The sequence below is a fragment of the Taeniopygia guttata genome, chromosome 3, assembly GCF_048771995.1.
Source record: "Taeniopygia guttata chromosome 3, bTaeGut7.mat, whole genome shotgun sequence".
Taxonomy (NCBI): domain Eukaryota; kingdom Metazoa; phylum Chordata; class Aves; order Passeriformes; family Estrildidae; genus Taeniopygia; species Taeniopygia guttata.
The window spans coordinates 73,172,790-73,189,884 of record NC_133027.1 but is presented as its reverse complement, the minus strand read 5'-3'; the positions used below and the strand labels follow the sequence as shown (position 1 = coordinate 73,189,884).

At 36.2% G+C, this 17,095-nt stretch overlaps 1 protein-coding gene across 2 annotated transcripts in view; it reads left to right on the top strand.

The window, feature by feature from the left end:
• TTC13 (tetratricopeptide repeat domain 13) overlaps window positions 1–16,544 on the top strand; it is a 39,420-nt gene extending 22,876 nt beyond the window's left edge. The window contains exons 16-23 of one of the 2 annotated variants that reach the window (XM_030268312.4): window positions 4,106–4,189; window positions 5,589–5,673; window positions 7,926–8,032; window positions 9,365–9,500; window positions 10,175–10,254; window positions 11,333–11,411; window positions 12,929–13,008; window positions 16,394–16,544. In XM_030268312.4, coding sequence (XP_030124172.4) covers window positions 4,106–4,189; window positions 5,589–5,673; window positions 7,926–8,032; window positions 9,365–9,500; window positions 10,175–10,254; window positions 11,333–11,411; window positions 12,929–13,008; window positions 16,394–16,517 — 775 coding nt within the window. In that variant the 3' untranslated portion in view covers window positions 16,518–16,544. Of the gene's footprint in view, window positions 1–4,105; window positions 4,190–5,588; window positions 5,674–7,922; window positions 8,033–9,364; window positions 9,501–10,174; window positions 10,255–11,332; window positions 11,412–12,928; window positions 13,009–16,393 lie in introns of both variants that reach the window. The other variant, XM_030268311.4, reaches the window with a different exon arrangement.
• The last annotated feature ends 551 nt before the right edge of the window (window positions 16,545–17,095 follow it).

Genomic DNA, 17,095 nt, shown 5'->3' with positions numbered 1-17,095 from the left:
GCATTCCCAGACACAGCTAAGGGGTTATACCAGAAACTACCAGCTCTTTGTGAAACAGCATTTTACAGCATTGAATTTATATGTGCTTATTGTTTTACTTAATATTTGTTTTATGATTTCTGATGGAACATCTGGGATTTGTGCACAGTTTTCCCTTCTGAGATTTCCTCTTTTTCCTGAATTTCAATTGTACAACTGAGTTACAGTAGTATCTAACAAGGATCCAGAATATGTATGTTTTTACATGCTGTTTTTATTTCCCAAATAACCTTAAATGTAAAAATTTTACTAAGTTCATCATAGTCGTAGCTTTTGTGAATGATCTTAAAGGTGTGGCATCAGTATTGAAACAATGCTGTGCTATTAGCTTTAATTACAGTGTAGAGGAAAAACAGTTCTTGTAGTTGTTTTCAGGGCAGGCCAAAGTAAAGCAAAAATGACAAAATAAGTAACCTGTGAAAGGTAACAGCTGCATTTCCAAATAAAGGTAAAATTTAAAAGATACAACCACTGTTGTACGTTCCATCTTCTCCCATGCTGCAAAACTCTGTAGTCATAACAGTGCTACCTCCCTTGAAATGGTACAAGTGTGATAGACTCGATGTGGCAACATCACTGTCAATCACAGGAGCAGAGTGTGTTTGTGTAAGCAAATATGTAGCCAGGTTTCATCTTAATCCACCCCCTCATAGGAAATACTGAATCTTTGGTCTGTCATCTACTTTTATGTGTCTCTACCTCTTTGTTCTTTGAGAAGCTGTACTGTAAAAGGAGAATAAGGGTAACAAAGCCTTCTCAAGAATTATTTCAGGCAGAGAAAAATAGTGATGTTATGATTAGCAGAGGCTAATGAGGATTTGTCCTCACTCTTCCTTCCAGTCTGTGGAATAGGCCCTAGCAGGTCTCCTTTACTTGGAGTGTTAATGCAGCATTAAACTCCAGTGCAGATATTATACTTTGCAAGATGTGCTGCTTTTTGAACAGCCTTGTGTTCAGGCTTCTCTCTTCACTCAAGCCAAGGGTTACATTTGGGCTCCAAGCTGTTTCCATCTTTGCTGTTGCTGCATTCCTGTCTTGTTGTATGTACAATGCAGCAGAAACCACAGCCACCTGTACTTGGAGACAGAGATGCATTCCATACTTCACCTGTTTCTTCATGGTTTTATTTCTAAATGGGAGAGTACAAGCCTAACTTCTAGCTGATCTGTGTTGGCAGAAAGGCATTCATGTAACAATACTTAATTAACATCCTGAAACTAATACTGAACTTTTAATCTGTGGAAATATGTTCTTCTACAGAATCTCTGTGTCAGGAGTTCTTGTTTTGCAGTGGCCAAGGTACTTGTTTTCCTTTCATCAGAGAGTGCTGGCAAAATTGATGATGTACTGTTACAGCTGTTTGGTTATTTCATAGAAGTCTGAAGTAAGCTTCATGAATGTTCAGAACTGTAGACCCACAGTGAGCCTAGTTCTAACCTTTTTGGTTTAGCCCAGCCTTTTGGGGATCTCATCAGCATTTTGGTTGTGCTTGTTTCATAGCTAACTAGTGGTTCTCTGAAAAATACTGGTTTGCTGCCTTTTATGAAGAAACAATGGATTTGAAGCAGCCTAAATACCACTGCCTTAGCAGTTGCTCATGCTTTAGTACTGGATGGTGATTGCATTCTTTTTGACTCTGGAATCCTGTTCTGGTTTGGTCATTCTTCAGCCTTAAGTAATAACCACTTTCTTTGATCAGTTTTCTGTTGTGATTTTTTTCTGCTTTTAGCTCCATCCTGATTATTTCACATGATGTGAGGGATAAAATAAATAACATATTGAGTAGTAATGTATTTTTTAAAAATTATTTTAGTTTTGAAGCATGTTCTAGTTCACGGATTTCTAAATGACAATTTCTTCTTAGAGAACTATGCACATTTGTATAATTTTCTTTTTCCATTACTCAGCTTGTAAAATGGCTGCTAATTGAAGAGACTAATAGGGCACAGAGCTAATACCCTTTTCTGGATAACTGAGATGGATTTATGGTCTTTAGACTGTCCTTCAGGAAGATATACTTTGTTTTATAGTTAGGTTATGGTTTGAAGGTTATTCTCATACCCATATGACTAAGGCTGAATTATTTCTAAAATAGCATGGCTACCTGACAGCCAGGTTTAACAACAGATTTAGGCTGAAATAGCAGTTTGCATGGTTATTAAGTATGTTAAAATAAAAGCTGTTCAGTCAAACAAGAAGTGTAGTAACAGCAGTTGGGTGTTCTTCTAGCATTGGTAAAAGATGCTGAGCTCAAGCTGTTTTCTAGGTTTTATTTCATCTAAATTATACACCAGGAATTTCTGTGGGCAGAAATACTCAGATTACTTGTCTGTTACCACAACCTTTTTCTTTACTCGAATTCTTTCCATTGAGGTCTAGTATTCTTCAGTGATTCCTGTGAAAGGAGTCTTGTCATGGAGGCATTAGCATTCAGTGTTATTTTTTTTTGCTTTTCCAGAATGGCAAAATGTTTGGAGTGTGTCAGAAAACAAAAACCTTTTTTGTTTGTTTTGTGTCAGTTTGGGGTCCTTTTTAAAAAGATACATAAGAAACATCTTGCATTTCACAATTTTTGATAGGATTTCAGGTCTTAATGTTCTCAAGATGCAAGTGTGTCATCTGTCTCTCTGTTGGCCTATAGAAAGGTGCGATTTCAGCTTATCTTGTTTCTGGTTTAAATGATCAAAGCTCCTAAGCTTGATTTAAAGTCGAGAAAATGTTTTGGAAAGCTTTAGTTGTTTTCATAGACAAAGCAAGGATCTGTGATCAGCTAAACATTAATGATATGTTTAATGTCCTTATTAAAAAAAAAGACACTCTGGAACACTGCAACTTTAGAATTCTCGGTGGTACTAAACAAGAAGAAAGAGTGGGAATAAATACAAATCACTTTTGACCACCCACCAAAAGTCTTTCTTGGTGCAACAGCTTCTAGATGGCCTTATAGAAGATAGGTCTGCTTTGGACGTATTTTCCAAGATGACACTAAAGGAGAATCCAGTTCCTTATGCTGACACACTGCTGCCTGTTGTACAGATATTTTTTTAATAGAGATGGAAAAGGATGGGACGTACAACAAGGGCAAATTATGTAGATTAGATTTGTCTTCATCCTTCTGCTTTCCCTGCCTCCCTTTCCTATGTGCAGACATGTGTATGTGTTCTAATTCTGTTCAGTTTTTGAGGGCTGATTGCTGGTTTTCTGAGACTAGGCCTCTTAAGGTGAGAGACTGTCAAGTGAGACATTAGACAGTGACTTGAGCTGACAAAAATCCCTTAAAGTGGAAAGAAAAAGCTAGGTGTATACAGCTTCCTGTGATTGACAGTGGTTTTGCTTCCTCAGAGAGCGATAACACTTGCTTTATAAAATCTTGTTTTGTAGACTGGGAGAAGAGGAAGGACTCCTACAAATGCAGTAATGGTATGTAATTTTTCCTCTCAGAGTGGTTATAATCTTAACAGGTTTCTACCACATTTTAGTGTTTGTTTTTTTTTTTTACTTACTAGTCCAAGGGGAAAAACACCTTTTAATGTTTTTGGTTTTCAGTTACTACTTGTAACTCTTGGGATTAAAAGCAAAAATACTTCAGTATAGAAGGACATAGGTGAATAAAGAAAAATACATGTGGACAGTCAGAGCAAATCAACATGTGTGTTTCCAAATATGTAAACTGGACCATGTTGGTTCTCTAGATGTGCAAATTGAGAATTCTTTTCTAGTTGTGTTGTATCTATGAGTCTAGGGAAGATTATATCTCATACAAACTGATAATTATCATATATAGATAAGATTTGCTGGAATTGAGCACACTAAAATGTGGAGAAATATGCATAGAATGTAGTTTTATCAGAGAGCAATAATTCTAATGATACATGAGTTTGAGCAAGTTCACTATGTAATCCATATTTAAAATGGGAGATTGGCAATTTACCACGTAGATAAATCCTACATGTTCATTCCTTTAATTTACAAAGCAACTGTGAATAAGATTGTGTAAGATCTTAATAAGTAATATTTGTGTCCTGGAATGTTGAGTTGAATGTTGTCCCCTTTCTTTTCTTTGTAGGGGACAGGTCATTAACATGAGGTACCTGGAATACTTTGAGAAAATTCTTCATTTTATCAAAGACAGGATCCTTGTTTATCATGGGTAAATTACAGGTTTTTTGCTTCCTGCTTTGTTCTCCTGGTAATAGTGATCTGAATTTTGCATAATACTAATTTCACAAAGTCTAAAAGATTTCTTTTTTCTTAGTTTAGCAAGTTTTGGTTTCTTTAGCATATATAATTGTTTTAATTCTTACTGGAAATGGAAAATTTTATTCACTGCCGCATAAAGAAACTTAATAGGAAAACCCCCTATTAGAAACTAATAACTGTTCTGAATTTGTAGCAGTGGTTCTGTCATGATTGGATCTCTCTTCTTTTTGAGCATATGATTTATTAAAGATGTTGGGTTTCCTCCTGGTAGAATCAAGTACAGTTACTCTGACTATTGATATAAATTTATTAAGAGAAAAAAAGAGAAACAAAAATATGGAAGGCAATTTTCATTGAAACAGGTGTTTGACAAGGAGTTTTAAATGAGCAGAGTTCTTTACTATTTCTTACATAGATGGGTTGGTAGATGCTGTATGAAGAGTGTTGTAGAATCTTGAATGAAATTATATGACTAAAGGTAATATGAAAATTGATGTTGGCATCTGTACTAAATACTGTGGCTCAGCATTCTGATAACAAAAAACTAAAAAACTTTAAGCCCTCTAATTTTCCTCTGGCCTGGTAACTTTTATTAAATACTGAATTCTGTTTTTTGATCTCATCATGCTACTTAAATATCAAAAAATGAGAGCACAGAAAATCCTTATAACAGTTGAAAATGTTCGAGTTTTATGGTAGTTGCTGAAAATATGTAAGTTCTGTAGTAACTGGCAGTCTGTCCTCTGTTGATAGGAAGTTTGTTCAGAGTAAGCCCAGTAGCATTTGACCTTAAACCAGACCAATTTGTGGTGTGATTTCTAAAAAGAATTCTGTTCTTAAAATCTGGTATAGTGTAATTAATAATTCTTAGACCAGTACTGCAACCGGTTTCTTCATGATCCAGCTGTGGCTGCATCTGAAGTATTTACTTGCCTTTGAGGCTACCCAGATGCATCTATTTTGTGAAGAATATTTCTAATTTTAACTCTCTTCTACTTCCATCTTTCCTTACCTAGAACCCCCTGCCCACACATACTCATGCAAACACTGACGCTTTAAAGTGGCCAATAGCAAGAGTAAGACAGAATAGTTGATTAGAATAAGATAAATCTGAATACTGAAATTGAGATTTGAAGCTGAAAAAATATAAGATGAGCTGATATAGCAGAAAATTGCTTTTTGAAATACTGGGGACCATGTGGACAAGTGTAAAGGAACTAATTTTCTGAAAATAAATAATTAACTTTCAATAATTTACTTCACTATTGCTGACAAGGTTAAAGGTATGTGAATTTCCAGAAATTCTTCACATGTTCAACTGTTGTATTTCATATTTAATTTTTTTCCAGTGCTAATAATCCAAAAGGACTGCTAGAGGTTCGAGAAGCTCTGGAAAAAGTGCATAAAGTAGAAGATCTTCTTCCCATAATGAAGGTAAATTACAGAAAAACTTCAATATATGGTAAAAAATATAAAATGTGTTATGGGAGATACTCAGTTCTCAAGATAAAACCATTGTATATAAATTTATAACGAGTAACTGGAAATACCAGCTCAGGTTACTCCAAATCTGGACATATAGGGTTGTTCCTTCCCTTTGATATGTGCGATTGAGTGATGTATATTTGAAATCCTTGGCCTAACTGTGAACTGGTAAAAAAGTAATGGGAAACCAAGATGTTAAATGTAATTCTTTGAAGCCAGTCTTCTCAACTCAAGAGGGTTTGTGGTCAGATCTGCCATAGTGGGCTTGCTCTGTGCCTGTATAACAGGAATGAAAACGATTGATGTGCCTGTAAGGTTAGGAATATGGAAGCTGTTCTTACTTTTAGGTTCATTGGTGCAGCTCAGTATGTGGTGGGGCTGGCACAGGGAAGTGGGGGAATAGTTGCTCCTTGTGACTGATAACTAAAATGAAATTCTGGATAACATTTTTGAGCTTAGGAAGGCTTAGCAAAAAAGGAGTGGGAAACTCAGAGGTTTTGATTCTGCTGCTGGTCTTTGTAGAAAGGCTTTCAATATATAACCTGCAAAATGATTTGTCTCAACTTAAATACTAAGGCTTGAGCTGGGTTTAAGCAAAAGTTGTTCTCCTTTTCCCCCGTTCCTCCAGGGTGAACATCGTGTAAGTATTTGGGAGTTGGGGAAACAAAGATACAAAGTATGCCTTTTTAAAGGATTGTACAGGATTTTAAGCAGAGCAGAATAAAATTTGGGAAGAAACCATTATGCTAAATAGAGATAAATACTTTACTTTCTTATCTTATGTGTCCACATTGGAATTTTGTATCTAAGCAAAGCAGCTGGGTTGCCATAGAGCAGAGATCTCTGAAGCTGCCTTGCTGATACTCCTGACAGACTGTCTGGGTTTGGATGTGTTCTTGATACTAATGCTCACTCGTGCACTACAATTATCTTTGTGGTTTAAGCACTACATTTTTCTCTGGGTTTTAAAATGTATTGTGGATGTATGTTCTTTGAAGACACCCTAATTTAAGTGGTCCTTTTTAAATTACTGTCTTGTTCTTGGCTTTGAAAGATGAAGCCAAATGGATACAAACTGAACCTTAACAAAAGCTTTTGCTGAAGAGGTAGTAGGTGTTGGGGTGGATGGAGAGCTAAGTGTTCCCTGCTGACACAAAAATGTCCAATCTGGTTACTTTTTAATTATTAGGACAGAAAAAATGCTACCAGCGTATTTTAAAAATACAGGCTAGTCAAAGAAAATTATTAAAATATCTAAATACAGTGGACTGTACATTATTGTTTCAAAGTAAATGTCTCAACAGGCAGCAAATATTCTTCCCAGTTTCCATACCTGTACCTTTTGGTCTCCTGCATCCCATTCCAAACAGTATCAATGTGGAATGCTGTCTCATTAGAGACTTTTTGTTCCTTTAAAATAAATGTAGATTCTCTTGAAACAAAACACCCTAGATCACAGGTTTTGGGTTAATTTAAATAACTGCATGAGTAAACATTACTGCCTACTAGCCTACTAGTGCCTATATAAAATGAGTGTCTGTCTAATAGTGATGCAATACGGTTATTTGGGTAGCTGGTGAATGCTGTATGTGGAAAGTTGGGCTTTTGGCTTTACTTAAATGCAGTTTTGCTTGGTGTATACAACTCTGGCTACAGTGTTACTCTTAGATACTGTAGCTTTGTAAAATTCTTAAACCTAGATATATTTTCCTTCTGATGAGGTTAAACATCAATTGAAACTGGATCACAGTTAAGAAACCCTTGTTTTGGATTGTATTCTGGAATTCACACTTGGACTAATGCAGCCACTTTGTGTGTTTTAGAGTAAACATAAAAGGGGGTCTCAAATTCCTGAGACCCCAGGATTTCCATTGTCACACCAAAAGGTTTCCATCAACATGCAACTTGGGGAGGAATCTGTACAACTTGAACTGCTTTGTACAGTGGCTTTTCACAAACAGTGTATTTTATTCACTGTTTAGTTATAAAGTTGAATGCCACTATGCCTCATTCAGTATTTATGGTTTCCATTCAGAAGAAAATAAAGGATTAATTAAATAATGTCACTGACAGTAATTTTGTTCTGTTATGTAAATTTGTCCACATTCATTTCTAGTCCTTATATTTGATGTGCTTCAAAGCAATAGGTAGACAGTCTCTGTCTCTGCTACCTCTAATATTAAATTTTCTTTTAAAAGCAGTTTAACAGTAAAACCAGAGATGGGTTCACTGTGAACACAAAAGTCCCCAGCCTGAAGGATCAAGGGAAAGAATATGATGGATTCACAATTACAATAACGGGAGATAAGTATGTTCACTGTTTTCAAGGGTTAGGGTACATTAAGCAATGATGAACTGTTAGCAATTAATTGTCTGAAATGCCATTTCTGTTCATATAAAGTGGGTTTTGTTTTTCACTAGTGGCATTTTTGTAAATAATTGAAGTTTGTTCATTTGAGGGCTTGATTCCTGTTGTGTTTTCAACAAGAAGGGAATTAGGATAACATTGATGGTACTGAGTTATTCTCAAACATGTAGCACAAAAGTGATGAGAGACCTTGTTTTTCATCTTAGACTATAAAATGCTTAAAGGGGAAAAATATCAAACACCTCAGTCTTTATACATATCAAAATGCATTTCTTCTTGTCGGACCTTGACTTTTGTGTTGACTGAGAAGTCCTGAATGGAAATTTCTGTGATCTAAGAATAGAAGACACTCTCTACTATTTTAGATTTTGACTTTTTTTATGTTTGAGATGTTTGCAGACCTTTTATCTGCAAGTGAAAATTTAAATAATACCTGAATGCATCAGAATACAATCAGGAGGCTTTGGGTCACTCTCTGGGTGAAATAGTAAATGTCCTCGCTTTCTGGATTCTGATTCCTTGTCTTTCTGAAAAATGAGCAAATCTGAAGCTCAGAAGCACTGTCAAACTATTACATAGAAACTTTAATTTAAAAAAGTTTAAATTCTATGCATTGGAATTTTTCCCACAATTTGTGTGCTTTTAATGAGTGGCATGGAATCCAAACTTCTCTGCTAAAATATTAATGTATCTCTTGGGTTTTTTATTTTACATTCTAAATCACAGGCTTATATATGATGAAAAGTCATTAAATATATGGCCTCACTATTTTAAGGAAAACATTTTAGTGTCAGTAAATAGCCTAACTTTGTTCTGGACAAACTTTGTTCAGTGTCATTCAATCTGTTTTGATCCATAGTTTGTAACAGCTTAATACCCAAACAATCCTGTTTTGGTAGTTTAGAAATGAAGAAAACTACATATAACATTCTATATAAAAATCCTAAATCTGTGAAGATACTTTAAAATTTAATAATTCTTATTTTTTACCCACAATTTAAGTGAAACACGAATCCTTGTCAGGTATTTTTAATGGGAATACTTCATCTGTGATTAGGTGGCAGTCTTTATATATTATTTCAAACTTAGGATGTGATGCAGCATTTTTAATTCAGTGATTTTTGGGAATTTTTAATTAAATGGGAAGTAATGCACATGATGATAGGAAAAAGGTAATGTGTAACTCTAGTAGATTTGTAATTTACCCTGAATAAGCATCAAGTTCTGTTCAAAAAATGTCTTACCAACTTTTCTTTTTCATTTGCTTAACAGAGTGGGGAACATACTATTTTCAGTAGAAACTCAGACGACAGAAGAGAGAACACAGCTGTATCATGCAGAAATAGATGCACTATATAAGGACCTAACAGCTAAAGGAAAAATTCTAATTCTGTCTGCAGAGCTGGGGGTAAGGCTGTTCAAGGAATTATTAATTCCTCGGAAAAGCTTTTTATGTTTTTATACTCTCTGTTTAATAGTCCCAGTTCTAATACTTTTTGACAGAGTTCATAGGTGATAAAGTCACTTAAGTCCAATTATGACAAGTACCACAAGAAGTTACTGTAATTCTATCTGTTACTTTAAAATTTGCTGGGCTTTGCCTGCAGTACTAGAGAATGTCCAGGCAAGGTCTCAGGATTGCAGGGTGTTCTGTTTTTTTCTGACTTTTCTCATGGGTCTGTGTTCACCCTTGTCATTGTCCCTGCAAGTACTGTTTAGGGTTTGGCTCATGGTGGTTACATATAAGATGAGTAACACGAATTCGTGAGAAGTGCTAGATTTGTGTTTGTGTTGATTTGATGTGCTAGGACAGTCTGACTGTATTTGAGCTTGTGCTTTTTCTTTACCATCCTTTAATAGGTGTGTAGATGAACTGTGTTTCACCTAAATGTTAAAGATACAACAAAGTAGTTTGTTCAGACATCTGTTAGTCAGACTTCAGTCTCATGATTTGACATTTTCACATTTTAAATGGTTCTTAAAAAAATACTTGTGGTAGTGTAAAACTTTGCAATGTGTAGCTTTGTAAGGTATTACCTGGCTATTAAATTATCTTTAATTCATGCTTTTTTCTTCTCTTAGGAAGTAGATGCTGTTTGCAACTTGATCCTGTCACTAGTTTATTACTTCTATAATTTAATGCCACTTTCAAGAGGATCTAGGTTAGTGTTGGTATTCATCATGTCTGTTACCTTTAATTCCTACTGTACGATGTCCATGCCTTGCTGTATCTTAATGTATTTTTTAATGTAATATTATTTTTAGTAGGAGCTGTGTGCCCTGCACAGCTTTTCCTTTTCTGGTGCTGTGACAATGGGAGCTGACTTGGTACTGTTTTAAAAGCTAGTTTGTAATTGCTAATGGTAACTATTCATAGCTGCATGTATATTTAAAGTGATGAGTAGTCTCAGCTCAGTCTTTATCAATAACAGCTCACACATTGAGAAGTGTTATTTTTAAATTGTAATGATTGGTTTTCTATTCCATATTGTGTTACACCACTATAATTTCACTTAGGAAGTTTTTTTGAAATGTGTATTTAAGATTAAATATACTTTGTCATAACTTACTTTAATGAAATACACTGAAATATTATTTTAGTAAATTATTGCAACCATTAGGGTCACCAAATGAAACTCTAGGATAAAGTTCCATATATCACAGAACTCTTCAACTGGAATTCTGGTTTAATGCAAACCTGCTTGCATCTAAAACTATTCTGAATCTCTGTTCCACTTAAGCACTTAATACCTTTAATCTTCTAGATACAGTTCAGCATGGAAAAAAACCCTGAGATTTTGGGATTTTATAATCAGATTTTTCATTTGTCTTATAGAATGTAAAAATTAGGTTAAATAACTAAACAGCTTTACAGTGCCTCTAGCTCTATTGGAGTAGAGTTCATAAATTCTTCTGGGCTACAGCTGATCTTCTTGGGAACGGGAGTCTGCTTTGTTTTCAGCCCTATGGAGTCTTAAGAGCTCCAGAGTCTGAAAATACGGTTCTGACTAATGCAGAAACAGTAGTAAAACTCCTTAGGTTCATAACTTCATTCTAGTGATGTTGGATAGTTACAATGATTTCACTTTGTGCTTGGGCATTTTCCCTCTAAAATAACTGGCACAGTAATCTGTATTAGCCTTCTATGAAACAATACTAAGTTCCATTTCTTTTGTAGTCTAAAATAGCATTATGGAAAAACTTCTACTCTATTTGTTGCTTTTAATTTTATTCTTTCAGTGTGATAGCTTATTCAGTGATCATGGGAGCACTAATGGCAAGTGGAAAAGAAGTATCAGGAAAAATCCCTAAAGGAAAGGCAAGTATTAAAATATCAAAGTACATGAGCTCAGTCTTGATGGAGGAAGTAATATTTGTAAATGTGGGGAAAGAGCTGTAAGAACCCACATAAGTTGCATGCTTATTTACTGGAGATGGGTCAGCTGCATGCTATGATGTCTTGCAGCCTGAGAGAGTATTGAAAATTCCATTGCTGTTCTGACAGCGGGTGAATTTGGAGATGGTGGTATGTGCAATTATTTGGATTAGTCAAATTGTAGCAGTTTGGTCCGACAGGAATTACAAATCTGTTACTGAAGCATTTCCAGTGTGCTGAGCTGCTCTTTTCAGCTTGCTTTGAGAAGGGTTCTGAGAATACTGGGGCAGAATTAGTGATTCTTCTGGTGCACAGCAGAAATTTTCTGTCTGTACTCTCAGCATATTGTAGAGCTTTTAGGGCTTGGTTAGTAGAAATGGATTTGCAACTTCTCTTAATTTCTTCTTCTCCTCTGTATTCTGCTGAAGTCAAACTACGTCCTAGTTGTCCTAGTTTTTAACTGACTCCATTTGAGTATTATACCACCTTGTTTAATAAAGGATTTCCTTTCTTTGACAGTTGGGGGTGTTAGCTGTATTACCTTTTCAGCATGAAAGGAGTGAGAACACTTCTGTCTCTTTAATGTATTGTCAAAAGAATCAGTAAAATTCCAGCAAGAATCCAAGTTGTTGAAGAAAATACCCTGCATGTATAACTGAAGAAAGGGTGATTTTCTCTTTTGTTCTAGAAAGCCCCAAAAACAATGTACTCCTTTGAGTACAACGAACTCTAGTAGCTTTCAAGGGCAAACAGCATTTGCTTAGTAGCAAGAAAGCTTCTTTTCAGTACACCCTTAAGCTGGTATCTTCCCCATTCTGTGGGAGTTCAAGCTAAGGTAAAACTCTGTGGGGTTTCTTAAGTATTTTCTTAGGACTTGATAGAGTAATATTTTGCTGACTGATTTTGTGCAGGCAAGCAGAATTTCAGGATTACTTCTAAGCAGGATTTCTGACTTACAGGAACACTGGGGACATCTTTACGTTTGAGGGTTTTTCCTGAGACAGAGTGCCTGAATACAAATAAATTTGTTTTTTAGAAAAGCTTTCATGATGTGGAAGAAATTGTGGAATGAAATTGGAGTTTATTTTTTGCCCGAGTTGTTAGAAGGGCTAAGCTGGTCCCAGACTTACGACAGCATGCATGCATTTTCAGGCTGTTCTGAAGTCAAAGGTGCACAGTAGCCAAGAGTCCTGCTGTTGCCTGGCAAGTCATTCAGTAGCCATGGCCAGTGTAGCTTCCAGTATTGGTTGTGTTGGGGTGTGCAAAGCCCACAGAGAATTTTAGTTCCTGGCTTGAATTTTGACTTCGAACAGATGGTGTGAGGGCGCAGACTGGTTTGTAAGCTTACTCCTGTCTTACCAAGAATATAGGTAAAAAAGCCCTCAAAGCCCTTCCTAAAGTTAGAGAACTTAAAAATTCTGTAATTTCTTAATGTCTCTTCTGTTTTCTTGAATTTTCAGCTGGTCGATTTTGAAGCCATGACAGCACCAGGGTCTGAAGCGTTTACCAAAATAGCAAGGAGCTGGATGAATCTAAAAAGGTAAATCCTTTTGATGGGGAATGGGGAAATTAAATATAGTCTTTCATATTTTAAAATCAAAGCTATACTAAGAAATGTTACTTGGAAATTGCGAGTTTAGTAAAGGATTCAGTGTATTTTTTAACACTGTTTATGAATTAATGAGAAGATTTGCATTTACATACATAGTAGTGTCTTTCTAGAGTATAACAGAGTAGTTAGTAGTCAAGACATTCAGTTATTTATTATCCTCTGAGGAAAGTATTTGGGTTAATGTTTTCTTCATTTTATCCAGTGGGTCAAATTTGTGTTCTTATATTTTGGCTCATCATTAGTACATCTAGCAATGAGTGAACAAAGCAAGTGGAAATTTTTGACCCTTTTTTAAAATTCCTATGGGTCTCCTCAAACTATGTAGCCAAAGTAATTTGCTTACTCTTTAGTTCTGTTTTGATTTGGAGAATAAGTATTTTCGAAGTAGGTAGACATTTGAAATACGGAGAATTCCATTACTTAGTATGTGTGCATGACTTTTGTGCAATGCTTCAAATTTTTGATTTTCATATGAATTTATAATTTAATACGCCATACATTGACAAGGAATTAATATTATAAATAAGGTGCATTTGATTGGTCCCCTAGTTGCTATTCCCCATACAAAATCTAAAAATCAGGCCAGACACAACACCAGTTCTAGTATGCTTCAAGTCAGGGTTAAGACACTTAAAGGGTTCTGAGAGAATTGGCCAAGGTCTTTACAGGGCCATCTATAATCTTGGGAACATGGTGTACATCAGGGGACCTTCCTGGTTACTGCAGGAAAGGAAATCTTGAGTTCCTCTTCAGGAAGGCCAAAATGGTAACCCAGAGAAACTGTAGGCTGGTCAGCTTAATTTTGATCCCTGTGAAAGTCATGAAGTGAGTCCTCTAGGAAAGCATTTCAGTTGATATGAAGGAAAAAGTATCAGAAAACAATCAACATGAGCTTACCAAACATTCTGTGACCCAATGGTGGTTTTCTGTGGTAAAAAACAACTTTTGGGTATGATGAGAACAATCAACATTTTTTATTTACTTCAGCAAGGGTCCCACAGTACTCTCATATCAAGATAGCACATTGTAGTCTGGACAAAAGGACAACTAGATGGATTAAGATGATGTTTGGATAAACAGATTTAGGGGGTACTCAGCACTTTGGACCACACTTAAAAGCATTCAGCTGCAGTAAAGACTATAATAAACCAGAAGAAATTCAGTAGAGAGCCACCAATATTGCCAATGGTCTGGAGCACATGCCTTGGGCATGTTCAGCCTGGAGAAGATAAGGCTTTGATTGAAGAGCATCTCCAGGACCTGTGGGTGTTTGGTGGGAAGACAAAAAGCAATGTGCATGAGTTGAAACAACGTTTAGACTTGGCCTAATCTTTTCACCAGCAGACTGCCCAAAGAGGATGTGCAGTCTCCACCCCTGGAGATTTTCAAGATTTAGCAGGGTAAAGCCCTGACACCCTGATTTGACTTCTCGGTTTGCCTTGCTTTGAACAGGATCTTAGATCTCATCATTCCTGAGGTCTGGTCCAGCTTCCTAGAGACTATGGAACTCTGCAGCTGCTCTTAGTGCCAAACTCTGATCTCACACTGATTAGTGTTATTTAACTTTATTATCAGGGCTTCTGAGCCTGGTGAATTTCACTAGACTATAAAATCCTTCCTAAATGAAGAAGGCTAATAAGATTCAAGGACATCTTTGTCAAACTTAGACTAAAAATCTACTTGTAAATGAGTAAAATTCAGTATTCATTAAGGAGTGACATTTTTAAACTACAGGTGTAGCAAGTTGTGAATTTTATTAAAAGTAGTCTCTACAAATATTTTGACATGCTTGTCTTGGAAATATAAAATATTTATGGTTCCCACAACTTTTTCTGTAATTCTCTCAATTATATACTCTTCTTTATTAATCCTCTGTTCATGCTGGTTTTGTTTTTGTGGGTTTGGATTGTTTTTTTTAAAGACGTAGCTTTACCAAAGAGAAACTTCCTTCTTGGGAGTAAAGTCAGCTTAAGATATTTCATGTGTTTCTGCTGCCCTCAGCTGAACTGTTGAAACTTACGGGAATCCATGTCAAACCAGATCAGGGAAGTCATTCATGTTAAAAATAACCTTGCCAAAACAATTTATTTTCAATCAATACCATTTTGTAGTACAGTAGAATCTAGGGAATCGCTGGGTCAAAGTAGAGATGTGTAATAGGTGAGGAAATGAGCCAGAGTGGAGAAAATGCTAAAGTTGACTTTGCTCAGGGGAAAAAAAAATAAATCTGAAGAACTACAGCCCAAAGGACCTTATATAATAGCATGAATCTAATTAGCCTGAGTGGCTAATTTGTCTGTGGTAGATAAGTAATAGTGGATATGGTAAATAAGGCTGGAAGACTTAAAGCAATACATTTTTTCTTAAACTTCTGCTGCTTTTGAAAGCTCTTCTTTGTAGACATGGTTTTCATTCTGTATGATGATGGAGTAGTCATAAAAAGCAAGAGCTGTTTGTGAACAACAGATTCTGAGAATCATTGAATCATTAAGGCTGGGAAAAAACTTCAACATCATTGAGTCCAGCTGCTAATCCAGCACCACTGTGTTCACCACTAAACCATGTCCACAAGTGCTACATTCACATGCTTTTGATGACTTCAGGGATGCTGGTTGTACCATTTCCCTGGGCAGCTTATTCCAATGTCTTCACCCTTCCCATGAAGAAATGTTTCCTAATATGCCATCTAAACCTTCTCTGGCACAACTTGAGCCAATTTCCTCTGGTCTTGTCCCTTGTTAACCTGAGAGAAGAGACCAGCCCCCGTGTGGCTACACCCTCCTTTCAGGTGGTTGTAGAGGGCAGTAAGGTCACCCCTGAGCCTCCTTTTCTCCAGGCTAAACCCTATCTCCCACAGCTGCTTCTGCTAAGACTTGTGCTCCAGACCCTTCACAAGCAACCTTGCTTTTCTCTGAACTCATTCTAGCACCTCATTGTCCTTTTTGCAGTGAAGTGTCTAAAACTGGGCACAGGACTTGAGATGTGGCCTCACTACTGCCAAGTACTGGGGGATAACCACTGCCCTGGTCCTGCTGGCCCCACTATTGCTGACAGAGGCCAGGATGCCACTGGCCTTCTTGGCTTCACTGCTGGCTCATGTTCAGTTGCTGTCAACCAGCACCCACACATCCTTCTCTGCCCAGCAGCTTTCAGCCACTCTGCCCTAAGCCTGTTGCATCAAGTTGATTCTTGACACAGGTCCCAAATTTGTTGGTGAAAGTGATGGGGAGAAGTCTGAGTTAAGTAAGTTAATGTGTTAACTTGCAGGGAAATTATAAAACTCATTAAAAATAACTTTTTTTTTTTCTTTCAGTATTTCACCTTCTTACAAGAGCCTACCGTCAGTATCAGAGACTTTTCCAACCCTGAGAACGATGATTGAAGTACTAAACACAGACTCCTCTCATTGTCTAAAAAAAACTATAGTTGTTGTATAATTTATACAAATAAAAGGCCAAGAGGTACTGTTTTGTAAATTATTTTGAATAGCAAATTATGGACAAAATGGTTTGATTTTATTTTGGTTTTCTTAACAGAACAAACTTACTTGACTATTTATCACCAGTAAAAGAAATCTTTCTGTGCCCAATAATATTAAAGAGGAAAAAAGAAGTAGAACAACTGCTTTTTTGTATTAAGACACACTCTAACAGAAACAGTTATTCAGGGGCCCAGCTGAAGAGCAGAAAGAAACTTGATCCTTTATGAACAGAACATACTACAGGTGAAAATTTATTTAATAAGAAAACAGAAAAGTAATTTTCTTTGGAAATAATACTATCCTACTTCTCACTGTTTTTTTTAAAGCCTCTGCACAGAATACTTAAAACTCTACCATGTGTGAGTAACTGGAGAATACACAGGCATTTCATGTAGTGCAGTCCAGTGAAAGAACAGATGTCAGCTTAAAAGAATGGGGCTCAGGGAAACATCATTAGGAAACAAAACCAAACCAATTACTTATTTGGAGTTAGGCCCTTGGTGATGAGTAAATGTCAGAAACACAACAATCTCC